The sequence below is a fragment of the Rhododendron vialii genome, chromosome 12a (genome assembly GCF_030253575.1).
Source record: "Rhododendron vialii isolate Sample 1 chromosome 12a, ASM3025357v1".
NCBI classification, from domain to species: Eukaryota; Viridiplantae; Streptophyta; class Magnoliopsida; order Ericales; family Ericaceae; genus Rhododendron; species Rhododendron vialii.
This window is the reverse complement of record NC_080568.1, coordinates 33,809,317-33,826,665: the sequence shown is the minus strand read 5'-3', so window position 1 is coordinate 33,826,665 and position 17,349 is coordinate 33,809,317. Positions and strand designations below refer to the sequence as shown.

The following is a 17,349-nucleotide window of genomic DNA, read 5'->3' as shown; positions in this document are numbered from 1 at the left end:
AACCTGAATCCTAGGGTACCCTAAACCCTAGGGTATCCTAAACCCTAAAATACTAGGACCTTGTTCGTTTTGGTTTTTGGATATTGAGCGGAGAGAAATGAAAGTAATGATTGAGAGAAAATTTATTGGAGACCGTGCGCTGAGACATAATCCAAAATCCAAAAACCAAACCGAACAAGGTCTAGGGTATCCTAAAACCCTAGAACCCTAGGATATCCTAAAACCCTAATGTGACATTTTCATTAATGGTAAATGTATTTTTATAAAAGTGGATCTAGTGGTAATTAAGTATTCTATCTCTCCTTAATATAAAAATTAAGTTTCACTTTTCTGTACGTTGATGGAAAAATCTCAATTACCAAGGGAGGTGAATACATTGAGGCTAAGTTCTTTTAAAGTTAACCTATTTCTTCGTTTTGTGTGTTTTATTTATCTTTTCTGAATTTTTATTAGATTCACGTGATTTATTTTGGATTAATCATCCATTTTGACAAGAGGAGTCTAAAAAGAACAAAATTGTGATCAAAAGAAAAAGAAAAAAAAAGTTCACTAAAGACGAAAAAAATATCAAACAGTGTCTTTTGGAGTTTAAATGCCGTCTTATTAGAATTTTTTCAATATCTATTCATATTTTTATATTTTTTCGTTATGAACAATTAACCCCTAAAATTACGTTATAAAACTAAAATAAAAAATTATGAAAAATAAAAAATACCAAAATAAGTTCCAAACTTACAAGTGGAAAAAAACGCAGCCTGAGTGGTTGTTACGGTAGGTGGTAGCAAATTTTTTTTCTTGATCCGCTGGTAGCAATTAATAAGGCGAGGAATAGACTGTATTTATTATAGAGCGGCATATAAAAAGACCTCAATTTCTTATATATTTAAATATTATTGACGACGATGTCTTCAACAGAAAGCAAAAATAAATTAATTTAACAGACGTCTATTCAGGGACGGATTCAGTGATATAGTCTAGTGGGGCACCTGTTAATCATAATAGAGAAAATTTATTTTTTTTAGTTAACCACAGTAAGATCGTACAAAATTAAGGCATACATTACTAATTACAAAGTTTATAATGCATACTTTAAGTTAAATTAAGTAAAAATGAGAAAAAAATCTTAGACAAAATTTTAAAGTATGTTTTAAATGAATATCAACAAGCTTTAGAATGATCGAACTAGTTATGTTAATCACTTTATTTTGAAATATTTCTCCCAGACGGTTAAAAATGAAGAGATTAAAAAAAGAATAGCTCTAAATAGACAAACAACTAGTAAAGCAATAAATATAAATGTATCAAATGATAAAATTGAAGCATAAAACTAATTCTATATGTGTATTTTTAAGATATATGCAAGTGTATATATTTATATATTAGCACATTTTTATAATTATGCTAATTTATACAAATATATTTAAAAAATATTTTAATTTCGAGTGCGGGCATGTGCCCCCCTTTGTGTCCGTTCCTGTGGCTCTATTGATACAGACTTGAATTGATTTGGTTTGCTTTGTACGCACGAGCACACACATATGTACTACTCCCTCCGTTCCTATTTAATTGCCAACTACGGTTTTGCGTGCATTTTCAACGGTTTATATCTCTCAACGTATATTGTTAAAAATATGTAATATAAATTTTATTTGATAGATCTCAATTTTTTTTATATGACAATGATTTCAAAAACATGAAATAAAATATGCATCGAAAGATATAAATTGTTGAAAATGCACGCAAAATCATAGTGGACAATTAAATAGAGACAAAAGGAGTAAATAATTATATATAGATTTGTGTGTGTATATATATGTATGGATATGGATGGATAGACGTCTGCAGTAGCAAGCAAATACTACTTTCCCCATGGCAGGAGAGACTGGCATGGACCAGATGTCGAACGAAACAACCGTGAAAGGAGAACAGGGCCATAACTCTGTTCTCATCCCCATCTCTAGCAAATTTAACTCCCACCTCACAAACACGGTTCACCGTGTACCAGCCGAGTTGGGGAGCTCCAGTTCCAGTTGTGCGAATGTGAACTTAAAAGAGATTAGCATGGACGCGAACTTGTACGCAGTAGTCATGGAAGGCAAAGATGGCCACCACTCTGAACTCAAGAAGTACACTGACAAATTTGAATCCCACGTCACCCCAACTAAAAACACGGTTCTTCATGTAGCAGCCGCGTTTGGCCGCTCCTGTTGTGCGAAAGTGATCTTAGAAGCGTCTCCCCTTCTCTTCTGCCGGAAGAATACCGACGGTGAAACTCCGCTCCATTTCGCATTGGCGGAAGGGAAGTTAGAGAACTTAGAGGTAGCCAAATTGCTCATCCAGCACGCAAAATCTGAGGTAGTAACTAAAGCCGATGGCGGAGAGCCTGGAGCGGCGCTCACGGCGATGTTGAGTGCAAGAAATCACAACGGAGACACAGTGCGACACTTAGCGGCGAGGTTTGCGAACGAAGAAATTCTTGTGGAAATATTACATACAGAGTATCCAGAGATAGACTATGCCCAGAATAAAGCCGGAGAAACTCTTCTGTACTTGGTCGTGGTGCGGAGATTTAAAGAATTTAAAGATAAGGAAGATAAGGTGGTGAGATTTAAAGATAGGGAGGTGAGATTTAACGCTAAGGTGGTGTCTCAGATCATAGAAACTTCCAAATCGCTGGCTTACGACGGTCCCAGTGGCAGTACGGCTATGCACATGGCTGCGATTAACGACGATGGTACGTAACATTCAAGATTCCTGGTTTTCTTTTTCTTTCACATAAGCCCCAGATGTAATGTCAGAGGAGGTACTCCTACGGTATTGAATAATTTTCCATCAGGAACTTTGGGAAGAAAATGGAGGATTTACTTGCAAAACAGTTTTGCGACCGGAGAAGTGATTTTAAAACTCCCTTTTTTTTAAGTTTACCCTTCAAAAAATTTCCACTTATGTTTTTATTGTGTCTAATTTAAAGCATTGAAAAAACAACTTTTGCATTGTATTTATGAAATTATGAAGTGAAAAAATCATTCCTGTTTTCCTTGCTCCTTTTTTCTCTCATAATTTTTGAAATTTTCATTTTCGGTCTTTTTCTAAAACAAACAAAACAACTTTTCTCTCATTTCTCCTATTTAATTTTATTCTCTCCTCTTCTTTTAGCATCCTCGGGATATATATAATATATAATATCCGAAACTATAAGGAATAGTAAACCTAAATTCAACCAGGGTCCCGACCCGAGCTTCAGCCAGCCACCAGGCCCACCACCAAACACCCTCTCTCTCTTTCTCCCCCAATTGGAGTCCCCCACTCTGCCCTACTTGAATACTTATCTTTGAAAGGAATAATAAGGCTTGAATATTGTACTAAAGGAGGAAATAAGTTGTGCATTACATAGAGTGTACTAGCAAGAACCTGTGCTATACACAGCAATTGAAAGAAAAACGATAATATATTTTCTTCCTGCATTATATTTGTAGATGTTTCATATCGGTGTCATGTATAACGTCCCGGGCATTAGGTGTCTTATAATGAGTTGTCAGGCATCCAATTTTCAAAATTGCGCATTTGGTTTCAAAAACATGCATAGCATCTGTAAAGTGAATTCCTAGTATGATTTTTTGTCTATTCTTATGAATTGTCTTGTGGGTTATAATCTTAGGAATTTTCTGTGCCTAAAAGCACGTCGAACATAATTTAATCTCGATACTCTCACAAATGAACCAGGATTCTTCCCACATTTTTTAAACCGAAGTTCAGGGATCGTCTAATCAAGTTTAGTGAATAATGTAAGAAAATTTGAGTAGTTCACAATAGCCAATACAAGTAAAGTTGTCTAATTTCAATAGCTATACTTTAGTTTAACATCAATGAAACAAAAAAAGAAACCACTGAAAATTGAAACATAAAACAAACGTTATTTATAAAATTTCGATTCATTAAATCAAGGATTTTGGTTCGGATTGGACTTTTCGTTCTCTCCTTGTCCTATTAATTTTTGCATCTTTTCAAAAGTTAATAAAATTTCTTTTTCGCCGTTCAAAAAAAAGGAGCTATCTATTCATTCACACCGAGAGAGATCCGTTAATTTTTGTTGTTGTTGTTGTTTTGTCTTTTGTTATCTACTACTTGCACAACAATTTACAATTTTTTTTCTCTAAACAGTAGGATGTTAGGGGTTAGTTGCTAGTGATGACAATAAGGGTCGAGCACATCCACTATGGGCACTCAAACTCAAGATCTCTCACTTAAAAGGAAGAATAATGAACCAACCACACTAGATGTGATGTTCAACAATAACTAACAGTCATCATAAGGAAAATTTTGAATCTTTAAATAGGATGCTAATCATGATTATAATAATCTAAATTAATGTTGTGTTCATTTTGATGGACGGAAATACAACTTAATTTAATTATTTAGTGTTCCAATAACTACTCGCCCTCTGTCCCAATTGAATTGCACGTCCCTCGTTGTATTCCATTTGGCTAAAAAATGAATTATATCTTTAAATCTGTTATGAATTTTATATCGAATATGGATCTTATTTGATAGATCTTAATTAGTTCTATAATATAATATTTTCGAAGTCACATAAAATATTATAAATAACATGATATAATCAATTAAAAAGTGACTCGAACTTCTAAAAAGGATAATTAAATTGGGAGGAAATATTTTTTATGTTCCCGTGCATTAAATAGGCACAATGTTAGTTTCTCGAATTCATTTGTTACAACGGCATATATACTAGACGTACGTAGCCTCGAGGTTTGTGTTTTCTATTAGTAAATCACCCTAGTTAGTTATTTTTATTTCTAATTACTAAGCAAACTTGTATCCATAAAACAAAAGAGTTGTTTTTTTTATCCATAAAATAATATTTCCGGTTTTCAGTGGCAGTTATGGATATATTACATAAATGGAAGAATCATCTAATCAAGAAACCCGACGCATACGGATGGACACCTCTTCACTTTGCTGCTCGTTGCGGTCGCATTAATGCCATCGACAGGCTATTATCGTTGGATAAATCCTTGGCATACGTTACTGCAAGCAATGACTACGAAGGGAACACGGCCCTTCATATAGCCACTGCTTTAGGAGATACAAAAGTGATGAAAAGGATTTTACATTGGTGCCCTGATTGTTGGGAGGTGGTGAATAGTAAAAAGCAAAACATTCTTCACATTGCTGCCGATTTGGAGAGAGATGAGGCGATGAGCATTATCCTTAAAATGCCTTGGGCAACCCGTGTTATTCATGGGAAAGACAATGACGGTAACACGCCTCCACATGTGCTTGCTTCAAAAGGGCAATTAGACCGGTTTGAAAAGCAACGGCCTTCATCCGTCAAATACGGTTGGAATTATACGAGTGTTTTCAACAATAAAGACTTGACACCCCGGGAAGTGCGAGATCAGGTAAGGATGTCCCACGCCGTTCTATCTTTAAGATTCGTTTCCTTTCTAAAGGGTTTTTTTTTTTTTTTTTTGCCTTTTTGTAAATTGAAAAAAACTACCGCCGAACTATAATAACTCTTGAATACAGCAAATAAAATATTCCATCCGTCCTATAATATTTCCTCGGTTTGCGAAACAAGGAATTTAAAATAATACAATTTCGTAAGATAAATTCAAAAAAATTACAACATTTAATAGGTATCAATGAATTATATCGATTCATGAATTTTTTTCCTAGTTTTTGGTTGAAAAAATCTATTTATTTTTAAGTTTTCGTTTGACAGACCATGCAAATAATTTGGGACAGAGGGAGTATTTGTATGAAGAGGAAAAAAAAAATTAATCTTTAAAAATAAATTACAAAGACTAAAAGGATTCTAGGTACGAGAAAACAAAGAGCATGCCAAAGAATTGCAACCCTGTATCATCTCGGCTTCTATTATCTTAATTTTGCTTATAACTTCCTCATCATCATCTCCCATATAATTATATGATCACGATCTTATTAATTGACCAAATAGCCTCAACCACATTAAGACGAATCAAGTTCTTATTATTGATGCCCTCATATGATAATGTAGCTACTGCTACCAATCTGAACAACACACATTTTTGCTTCTTTATGCCACCCCTCTTCTTGGATTTCAGAATACCTAACATATCTTCAATTGATTTCTGCTTCCATTTTCTATTCCTAGTATCCTTAACATTATCAGCAGGATTACAATCAACTGGAAACCCACAATCTAAGCACTACCTTCCACCTCCTGCAGTATATTAAGGTGTTCTATTGTTTTCAACTTCAGTAATTATTCAATAGTCCTGGACTACCATGTGGCATATCCACGTAGTGCTATCAATCAATCACGTAGCGAAATTTTTTTGCGGGTGACACATAATCATCATCTCTTGTTAGATGGTTGAGGGACAAGGGTTAACCCACTTAGTGTGGGTAACAATAATTTATTTTCCGGGAGCACCACGTAGGACATGCCACGTGATACTCCGGAACTATTGAATAATTTTCTCCAATTCAGATAAGTTTGAAATAGGTACCCCTTCCATGCCTTGAACATTGTTGGACATATTGTCATCACACTCCAAGTTGGCATCCTTCCTCTCATCTTCCTCATTAAATAGGCTCCTCCACCTATATTTATAGACCATCTTCATTTTTGTTTTATTTTTTGATCGGCAAATTATTGGACACTCTGTCTCCACACTCCAAGCTGCATCCACTTCCTCATTAGACTCCTCCAAGTAAAATATGACCCCACAGACACACACGTGTATTTTGTTTCTACATGTAGCATGGACATCTTAATGGATAGTATATGTAAATACTACGAGGTCGTATAATTGCATTCCGTTTGCGATCTATTCATCATCCCGTTTCTTGAAGTGGATATTAGAGGAGTGGTTTTTGAGAGAGTCAAATTTCTTTACTTTTTCATTGTACCAAAAAAAAGAGAAAAAGAAAACCCAAGCGGTTGACTTTCAATGACGTGCTTCTGAAACTTTTTTTTTTTTTTTTGAAAGAATGAGTCCCGAACTGTAGAGACAAAACACGAGGAAAAAGGCAAAACGTGGCAACGAGAAATTAGTTATTACAATCGAAGAGATATACCCTCGAAGGATCGAGAAGCCGTGAACAATTGGAAGGAAGCGAAAGTACGGAAAGAGGAAGGACGGAAAGATGTAGATGAACAAAGGAGAAAAAAAGCCAAGACTCATATGATAGTGGCTACACTCATAGCAACCATTTCCTTCACAGCCAGTTTCACGATCCCAGGCGGCTATGATCCCAACCCAGATTCTAACCCAGATTCTAAGCAAGGCATGGCAATTCTACTTAGAGAATTTGCTTTCAAAGTATTTGTCCTAACCAACACTGCGACCGTGATATTCTCCGCTTCATCTGTATTTTTGTTTGTCTCCGCCTCAATTTTCACCAACAAAACGGAAGAGGACAAGCAAATCACCCGCTACAGGATTGCCTTAGCGCTTACTATAATGGCCATGGTTGCAATGATGGTTGCCTTCATTAGCGGCACTTTTGCAATGTTAAAACATTCTTTAGGCTTTGCAATTGGCACTTGTGTTATGTCTTGCTTCGCCTATATTGTTTATGCTTCAGAATTCTATACATTCGTCACAGAGAAAATAAAAAGGGCTTTAGAGAATGACCGTCAACCATATCTCAGCAATGAGGAGTACTCTATCGAAGAAGGGCAACCTTTAGAGAAAAAAAAGAGAAGGATCGGCGACAGTATTTCAGTCATTTTTGCTAGACAACGCCAAAAAGTAAGGTCGCAATAACCTCAATGTAAGGCTCTCCAATGCACCTCACGCTATTGTACCTCTCCACTTTTGTTGCAAGTGTTTTATTTGGAACTCGGGTATGCACCCCCCATTTCTCACCTCTCTCCAAGTTTGTGTTCCTTGTTTCTTGTTCAATGGAAATACTAGATTTTGTTTTCTTATCAACAATCTCTCTCTCCCTCCCTCCCTCTCTCTCTCTTGGTGTGAGTGTGTGCGTGATACTTCTTCTTTTCGGTCCATTCTCCCCCTCTATCCTACTAGGCTTCTTTTTGTTCAAAATGAAGAGAAAGAAAAAGGATGTATGAATGTAGAAGTAGTAAAATAGAGAGCTTGTTGGAAAATTCATGTACTTTCTGACTACCTAAACTTGAAAATAGCAACTTTGGCAAGGTCTTTTGCCTTAGCTAGTGATTAATTGTTCTGCATGCTATTAGGGCATCTCCAACCATGCTTCCATTTCTTCATTTTGCAGAATGAAAACGAACTCCAACCATGCTTCATTTCACTCCTCCAAAATGAAGAACCACCTCAAAAATGAAGAACATTCTTCAAATGTTATTTGTACTATTCATTCTATCTAAAACGTGTGTATCTTTTAAATTCTTGGGCCAATTTTTGCAACAGTTTTTGGGCTGTGTTTTGAGCTTTACTGTAAATTTTGGCATCTCGAGACTTTTAGGTGTTTTGGACTTTGTCCTAACAGGTTTTCATCCAACTTTTTGTTGCATTCTCCCTTGTTTGGACTTAGCCTGTTGGGTCTAAATCAGTTTCCTCCGCGTGGTTAGAAGAAGAGGGTCATAAATGGTCAGGCCGGTGTATCCATGACCCTATTAGCTTTGTACTTTGTGTTATGAGTTAATAAATCTTTCTTTTTGCCTAGCAATATATATATATATATATATATATATATATATAATGCAAATTTGGCACCAATGAAAAGATAATGATACCTTTAGGGAAGTGATTTTGTCACTCCCATTTTCTCTAACTGTACTCCCTATCTTTAAACCTAAGACCAAAATTAATCATATTTTAAATTAAAAAATTTGGCTTTTCAAAAAATAAATGAAAATTTTTGTAGCAAAGAACTTGAAATCGGAGAAAATTTTTGGAGGAAAAACTATGGAAAAAAATGAACAATTGGAGTTTGTGGGCACACGCCCCTGAAATTTTATGAAAAATTGGGTGCGGCCCTTCTTGGAAAGTGCGGCGAAACGTTTTGATTCACAGTTGTCACTCGGGTTTTAGCGGTAAAACGCTCAAGGAACCGAACTTGAAACTTTTGCTACGTTGTTTGATTTTGAAAAAGGCATCGACTGATCCATCGTCACCTTTGATATCTGAGGTTCGGGAGTCAGGTTATGAGGGATGAAGCGTTTTAAGGCACTCCTCTCACTCAATCCGGAGATCGGTCTCTACTTGGGTATTTTATAAAACGTTTATATTTTTCTCTCATTAATCATTTTTAGCCAATTAGGGAGGGCGAACAGTTAGAAGGGATTAAAATTGTAACATGTTGACAGGATGTGATAGAATGGCATGCTTGCTTTATTGAAACAAAAAAGTAAAGATTGAAAATAGATTTCTGTGAGCATTTAAACAAACTGGAGAACACTGGTCGGGAATGTTGTGCGCAGGAAGAAACCTGCATGCATTGGCCGAACCACTACATGCGGACCTGACCTGTGCACGCCAATCACTGACTGGCATACACCAGCAAGCCTAAACTCACGGTTCTTGTTTTCAATCCTCTGGGCTCTAGAAAGGACCAGTGCACATCCATGACAAATCACGCAGTTTATGAAGTAAATATTAAACAATTACAGACAGTCGAAATGACTTCAAAGCCATAGAATAAACAGAAAACCCTATAAACGGTGTGGGAAAATGAACAGAGGCTGAAGCCTAGCTGCCATGCAAGAACTAGCCACTGGGCTAGATCTTACTACCATACACCAATTACATCCTTTTGCTCAGTGCTTGGCTTTGCATTTTCTGGGCTCTGGAACATGACTAGAAGGATCCCAGAGGCATTCCAAAGTAACAAGAGTAAATATTGAAAACTACAACTACACAATTCTAAATGCAGAAGACTGTAAACTATTTTTTTAGCATACAGTAGAGTGATGACAATGGAAAGAAAAGCAAAAAACAGTTAATCACTGATCCCCACGCCAATATTGCACATACAGCCATAACTAGTGTACGGCTCAATACTACTGGCGTGCGCCGATGATAGCTGCATACGATTTTTCAAACTTTTCCAGCTTTAAGGTCAGGACTGGTATTGATTACCAGTCTTGACCCTACCAACACCCCTCAGGGATCAGAATAGAAAGCTACAAAATGTGGTATACCTTTGGTATTGAGTTTGATGGATGTGTTTGAACTTGAACTTGAGCTTTGGAAGTTGTATGGTGAATGTATGGGTATGGATGATGTATGGAGAGAGTGTTTGACTACTCTTTCAAATGGTGATAGAAGAGAATAAGTAAAACAAGAAGAAAGAGAGGAAGAGAGAGCTTGAGAGCTTTTATGATTGTAACCCCTTGCATATAAATGCAAGGGGGTATTTATAGAGGGAGGAATGAAGGAGGGGGAGTGTAACCAGTTGGATTTATGGCTGGTTGGGTTAGTGAAGGAGCCTCCCATGCATTAAATGCATGGGACTAGTTAATGGAAGGAGTAAGAGAGAGAGGGGAACAGCCCTGCACATTTGCAATCATCAGAGGACTGTTCAGCGTATTGGGGTGGCCCAAAAATCTCGTGCACGTGGTTGAATAAAGGTGATTTGACTGGCTTTGACCGGCGTACGCCCGTCCTATACCTGCGTGCGCCAGTGGAAACTAGGCCAACGGTCGATGACTGGCACGTGGCAGTTTACCAACGCACGCCAGCATGGTACCAGTGTATGCAAGTAGGGTTTTGCTGAGGCCATTCGATTCTGGCTTGAAGGGTTTGAAAGGGGGTTTGAATGAGGTTCGGGACGCTCAAAGCTCAAACACACTAACAATCTCGGGATGTTCTTGACCGTAATCATCATTGGGGGATCAAATACCGTAAGTAAACTAATTTGGACAGTCCAGAATAGGGTGTCTACAGTAACCCCTTTTTGACGGTACGCGGAGCACCATAAGTTGGTAGGGGTAATGTCAAAATTTCTAGACACCCCTCTAGGCTATTCAGAACAAAGCATGCACTGGCGATGCTACTGCATGCAGGAGTGACCTGCGTTCGTCACATCAAGACTAGTGTGCGCCTGCAGATCTAAACTTACAACTTCCATTCTCAACCCTCTGGGCTCTAAAAAGGACCAGTACACACCCAGGACAAACCACACAGATTATAAGATAGGCATTAAGCAGTTACAGACAGATAAAATGGGTTTGAGCCATGAGAATAAGCAAACACTCCATAAACAGTGTGGGGAAATAAACAAAGGCCAAGACTAAGCTACTGTGCAAGGGCCAAGCCACTGGATCTTGATCAAACTGCCGTACGCCAGTCTCAGAAGGTGGTACGCCAGTTATAACCCTTGTCCAATGCTTTGTCTTTGCATCACCTGGGTTCTGGAACATGACCAGAAAGATCCCGAGGCCTTTTAAAATAAAGATAACAAACAAATAGTTACAGAGTATTAAATACAAAAAGCAGTAAACTGGTTCTCATCATGCAATAAGGTGTCACAAAGGAAAGAATACAGAAAAAGGATGATCGATGGTCCCCACACCAGTGGTGCACATATTTCTATGACTGGCGTACGACTTAGTGTCACAGGCGTGCGCCATTTATCACCACGCATGATCCTCGAAACCTTGCTAGCTTTAGGGCCAGGACAAATATTGTTTATCAGCCTTGACTCTGCCAGCCCCCCCACAGGGGTTAGAAAAAAAAGGTTACGAAAGTTGGCATGCTTTTGGTTTTGAGGTTGGTGGAATGTTTTGAGCTTGAGTTTGAGGTTTGATGGATGGATGATGAATGGACTAGGTACTATGGTATGTGAGAGTGTATTCCTTGCTTGCTCTTTCAATGGGTGAAAAAGAAGAAGCAAAGAACTAAGGAAAAGGGAAGAGAGAACTTGGTAGTTCTTAATGAGAGTAACCCCTCGCACACGAATGCAAGGGGGGTATTTATAGCCAAGGAGTGACTGAGGAGAGGGGTGATCAGTTGGGTTATAAGGGTGGTTAGTGTAGGGGGATGAAAACAATTGGTGCTTAGAACAGCACTGATTGGCAACGGCCACTGGTACCTCTTCATCGGAACCCCTTTTCGTCGTCAGAACCCTAATCTGCAAAACAGACAAGGGGTGAGCGCACATTTGCCTCTCATGTCAAAGGCCCTCCGATGACTAAGTTAGTATCACGTACTAGCAGAAAACCCTAATTATCAGTAGGAAAACAATATGAATGCCACGTATTGCATACCTTCCTCCTCTAGATTTACTTTGTTTAAATAGGCATACGTATGCTTGTTGCTCAAGTATCCTCGTTGCCCTAGGATTCCTATTTTATATAGGAAACCCAGGATATCTTGGACTCTCGTTCCCTTATCAATTCTTTAAAAGAGTCATTTTAAGACTCTTTTCCATAACTGGCCGAACATCCCATTCTCATTGGGTATCTTTTCTGGATCCTACATTCTCGGGATCTCATTCCTTTACCGAATATCACTGTTCTGGAACCTCCTAGTGTATTCCCTCTACTCCAGCACTTGATTGGAGTTCTTTCCTTGTTCGGCTATCTCATCGTCGAACAGATTGCCTGGACCAGTCACTTCACATGTAACTAGTCCTTTTATCAACTACTTGGACCAATGTCTTCTCAGGAACTCTCCTCCTGTTCGGCCCTTTTATTGTCAAACAAACTACTTAGACCAGTGACATGTGTCACATGTTCCTTTATTAGTCCCTTGGTCAAATAACTTCTCATGTTTACTGGACCAAGACCCCGTACAACCTTTCTAGACCAATGACTTCTCATGTCACTGGTCCACATCGCCGACCATCGCCTTGCACAGCGACTGTCCCTGTCGTATTTAAACCATGGTCCTACGTACCACGTGTTCGGGCCTTATTTCTACCTGTTTGGGAATACCTCCCTACAATTGCTCCCCAACTTTGCCTATTGCCATTGTTCGGGGGGAAGTGGTAAAGCTTAGAAATAAATTTTAGGCCGAACTGCTCAGGTCCTTCGTAGATATAATATCTATGCCCGTTGATATTCTTTTTGGCGGCTTGGTCATTACTTCTTTCGAGGTAATGATTCCACGTAGTGTATTTCGTACACTTTGCATTTGATTTCGACTGACATTTTGTGTAAAACAGCGTAAGAATGGCACCCACTGAGTCTTAGTTTCCCGTTACTTTTTATGTAACGGTGTGAGAGAAAACGTTTCATCTCCGTCCCTTTCACTCAAACCCCCAAAAGGGATTTTTTTGGGTTTTCCACCCAAAACTTGATCCTCTCTTTCTCTCTCTAAGAAACCAGGCAAAAGCTCCAACCACCATTTTCGCCGTTGCCATCATTTGCAACTTTGCTTGTGTCACAGCCAACCATTAATCTCATAAGATTTCTTTTCTCACTCCTTGTTCTTCTCTTTGAGATTTGTCTCCTCATATTCATTAGTTTCTAGGGTTTGATCATACCCATTTCTAGTTTTGTTCTCTTTGTGTTGCTCTCGAGTATATTCATGGCAAATGAGGACGATAATGGCCCTAGGCCCAGTAAATTTAGGAAACTTTGCTAGACTCCCGCTGCCATGGCGGCTTTTAGGGTTGAATACCATGTTCCAAATAACATGGGGCATGAACTCGCCCCGTTAGGAGCAGATAGGGATGCAAGTACTTGGGATAGCATGTGTATCCCCATTGTAGCCATTGTTGAAGGCGGAGTTCGTTTCCCCCATCACCCATTACTCCGTCAAGTCCTGAATTGGTATCGCGTTACCCCCATGCAAGTTTCTACTAACGTATTTAGACTAGTAATGGGAATTATAGCCTTGAATTGGATCCTAGGAACCCAAATAGGCTTATGGGACATCCAATGGTGGTATAGCATTGTGCCTAACCTAGAGTATAACACCTATTACTTCAAGGTTAGAAAGGCAGAGAAGCGTCTCATTCTAAACCTACTCGATTCTGCTCGTGATCATGAAATTAATTTCCTCTACATTATCGGAGCATTCGAGCCAATGGGGGAAGACGGCCAAGTGGTGGGCCTCCATTGCCCCCACATTTGGGGCTACCCACGTATGCTCTTATTTTACTTTGCATTATTCGTAATTTTTCTTCACTGCTTTTCTGCATTTTACTTATCCCATGCTTTGCGCTTCAATCTGCAGCGAATAACGCCAACAAGCATCCAAGACGTGAACCTAGCTACGTCTGAACAGCAGAAATCAATAGGATTCTCAAGTACACAAGAGAGTCTGGAACATTGACAGCTGGTCGAGGTCGTGACACGAACGTCCTTTTGGGCTACGATCCCTCCTATAAAGGCTTTATTGACAGAAGGCTTGCAAACTCAAGCACCAGTGTTGCCTCAACTTTGACTGCTCCTCGGTCAAGGAACTCAAGATCCAATGATGGAGTGACAATCGCCGGACAGCTAGGTGAAATTCCAATTTCTGAAGGCATCCCTCTGCCTCGCGTGGTGCTCAGAAGATCCTTTCAAAGATAGGCCGCTTCTCAACGATAGCCCGAACAGCCAGTTCTCAATCGTGATACCAACCAATCATCTTCTTCTGGCTACTCTCCATCTCCTCCAAACTCAGGTACTATGACTCGTCAACCCCTGAACCTTAGTACCCTTCTCACCGTCCCTTCACGGGGACGTGGTGCTACCGGAAGGGTGTCATCAACTGGTCACGCCCCCCAGCCATCTCGTCGAACTAGGGGGGCTTCAACACGATCCTCCTCCTCTCCTAGGGAATGTGACAGTTCCCTTAAGGCTATTGATACCCATTGGGATAAGCGCCCTAGGAACCAAAAAGTCGGGGACCACGATATGTAAGTTGCTTTGGTTCTTTTGGCAAACACGAACCGAGACATAGCTTTCGGAACCATATGTGCAAGCACATGATCACTGGAGATTAATATCGGCAAGTTTTGTTACATAAAAGGGCGAACTACACACATTTACAAACCAAACCTCAAGTCTTAAGTTGAGAAAAGGCAAGATAAACATACGTCACAAGGTGTTATTCCCCCATGGCCGAGCCTTATCGACTACTCACACATAGCTAAAAGACTAGACATGGTAAGAAAATGGAGCAAAAGATTTAACCGTAGGAAATGAAAACAAACTTGATTTATATGAAGATCCAAGCCGTAGTTACAACATTAATAAATGGAAAATTAACGTACAACAATTACCCTAAGTAGTTCTTGAGAAATTACAACCAAAAGTTTGAAAACTTGAAAATGGAGTTCTAGGAAGAAAGACCCCGTACAACCTTCCTGGACCAATGACTTCTTATGTCACTGGTCCACATCGCCGACCATTGTCTTGCACAGCGACTGTCCCTGTCGTATTTATACCATGGTCCTACGTACCACATGTTCGGGCCTTATTTCTACCTGTTCGGGAATACCTCCCTACAGTTAGGTTAGTGAAGGAGGCTCCCATGCATTAAATGCATGGGACTAGGTGCTGGATGTAGTAGGAGAGAAAGGGGAACGACCCTGCAGGTTTGCAATCATTAGGGGGCTGTTCATTATACTGGGCAGCCGCAAAAGTCTCAAGTACGTGGTTGAATAGTGACGATTTGACTGTTTTTGACTGGCCTACGCAATCTGTGTACTGGCGTGCGCCAGTAGCAACTGAGTCAACGGTCGATGGTCGACATGTGGCAGTTTACCAACGCATGCCATCACAGCACCAGCGTAAGCCAGCAGGGTTTTACTAGGGCCATTTAGTTCTGGCTTGAAGGGTTTGAAAGAGGTTCGACAAAGGTTTGAATGAGGTTTGGGACGCTTAAAGCTCAAACACACCAACAATCTCGAGATGTTCTTGACCTTAATCATCACTAGGGAATCAAAGATCATAAGTAAACTAATCCAGATAGTCCAGAATCGGGTGTCTACAGTAGCCCCCCTTTGACGGCACTTGGAACACCATTGGCTTGGTACAAGTAACGTTAAAGGTTTTCTAGACACCCTTCTAGGCAATCTAGAATAGAACATACGAGTCATTGTAAATACGAAACTTAAAGAACCTAACTGATTCGAACTTGAATGGACGGATAGACCGGTGCTTGTTAAAGTTGGATAGAACAGGCTGCCGCTTGCTGAGGATGATATGGACGATGTGAACTGGCACTTGATTGAATCGAAAAAGACAGAGCGGGCTATCACGAAGGGTGGACTCTCCTGGGGAATAATCCATTTATAAGCAAATCATTGTTGCTCGTTTGATTTGGAAGGACAGTGCAGGCTACCGATTGATTAGAAATTAGACGTGCGGACCATTGTTGTTTTGAGATTGGACGGATAGATCGTCGTTGATTTAAGATTGGACGGATAGATCGTCGTTGATTTGAGATTGGACGGATAGATCGTCGTTGATTTGAGATTGGACAGATAGATCGTCTTTGATTTGAGATTGGACGGATAGATCGTCGTTGATTAGAAATTGGACAGATAGATCGTTGTTCATTTGAGATTGGACGGATAGATCATCGTTGATTTGAGATTGAATAGGCGGACCGTCGTTGATTTGAGATTAGACGGATAGATTGTCGTTGATTTGAAATTGGACGGATAGATCGTCGTTGATTTGAATTTGAACGGATAGATCGTCGTTGATTTGAAATTGGACGGACTCTGCTCAGGGATAATTTCACCATAGGTACCAATGTGATCCGAGGCAACTTGGGTTTTCATTTGAGAAGGAATTTCGACCAGAGGAGTGATTTGGGCCTACGGCCTAGATTTTACTGGCGTACGGCATCATAAAACCGGCATACACCAGAAATGTTAATAGACCCGAGCTCAAATCCAGCCCAAATCCGGCCCAGCTGTTCCCCCATGCGGTATAAACTTCTACAGACGATGAAACCGTCATACTTCGGCTTTTAAAACTCGCAAACACTCTCAAAGTCTCCCAAATCTCCCAATCTCTCCCTCAATCCTTCATTCTCTTGCAATATCCACTCAACCCAACTCATCCATGGTTGAATCCGGTGGTGGCGGCGGCAATGGCAGCAAAGTACAAGAGGAAGACCAACCAAGGGGTGAAATTGAGACCTTGGGGTCTCAAATCGACGATCAAACAACCCCGGGAGCGTCGTCGATCATTGGTGCAGAGGTTTTGAAGCGGCGGCGGCGGCAATAGTGGCCATGCAACGGGAACTAGTGGTGACGACGATCGGCGTACGCCAAGTGAGATGGGGCATACGCCTGTGACGACTGGTCAGAGGGTCCACGAGTGAGCCGACTGGACTCCAGGAGCAGTGTGGAGGCCTTGGTAGTGACCGGAATGGGCTCGTTCAGAGCCAATGCTGGCGGTAGTAGCAGTAGTCATGGTGGAGGCGGTAATGACTGACCAGGGACGCCGCCGAGGGATCCGAC

At 40.0% G+C, this 17,349-nt stretch overlaps 1 protein-coding gene across 1 annotated transcript; it reads left to right on the top strand.

The window, feature by feature from the left end:
• The first annotated feature begins 1,869 nt into the window (after positions 1-1,869).
• On the top strand, positions 1,870-13,125 carry LOC131309696 (ankyrin repeat-containing protein At5g02620-like). Its single transcript, XM_058336293.1, has 4 exons — positions 1,870-2,734; positions 4,894-5,420; positions 6,999-7,763; positions 13,105-13,125. The coding sequence occupies exons 1-4, from the start codon at positions 1,870-1,872 to the stop codon at positions 13,123-13,125; spliced, it is 2,178 nt and encodes a 725-aa protein (XP_058192276.1).
• Positions 13,126-17,349: the final 4,224 nt, after the last annotated feature.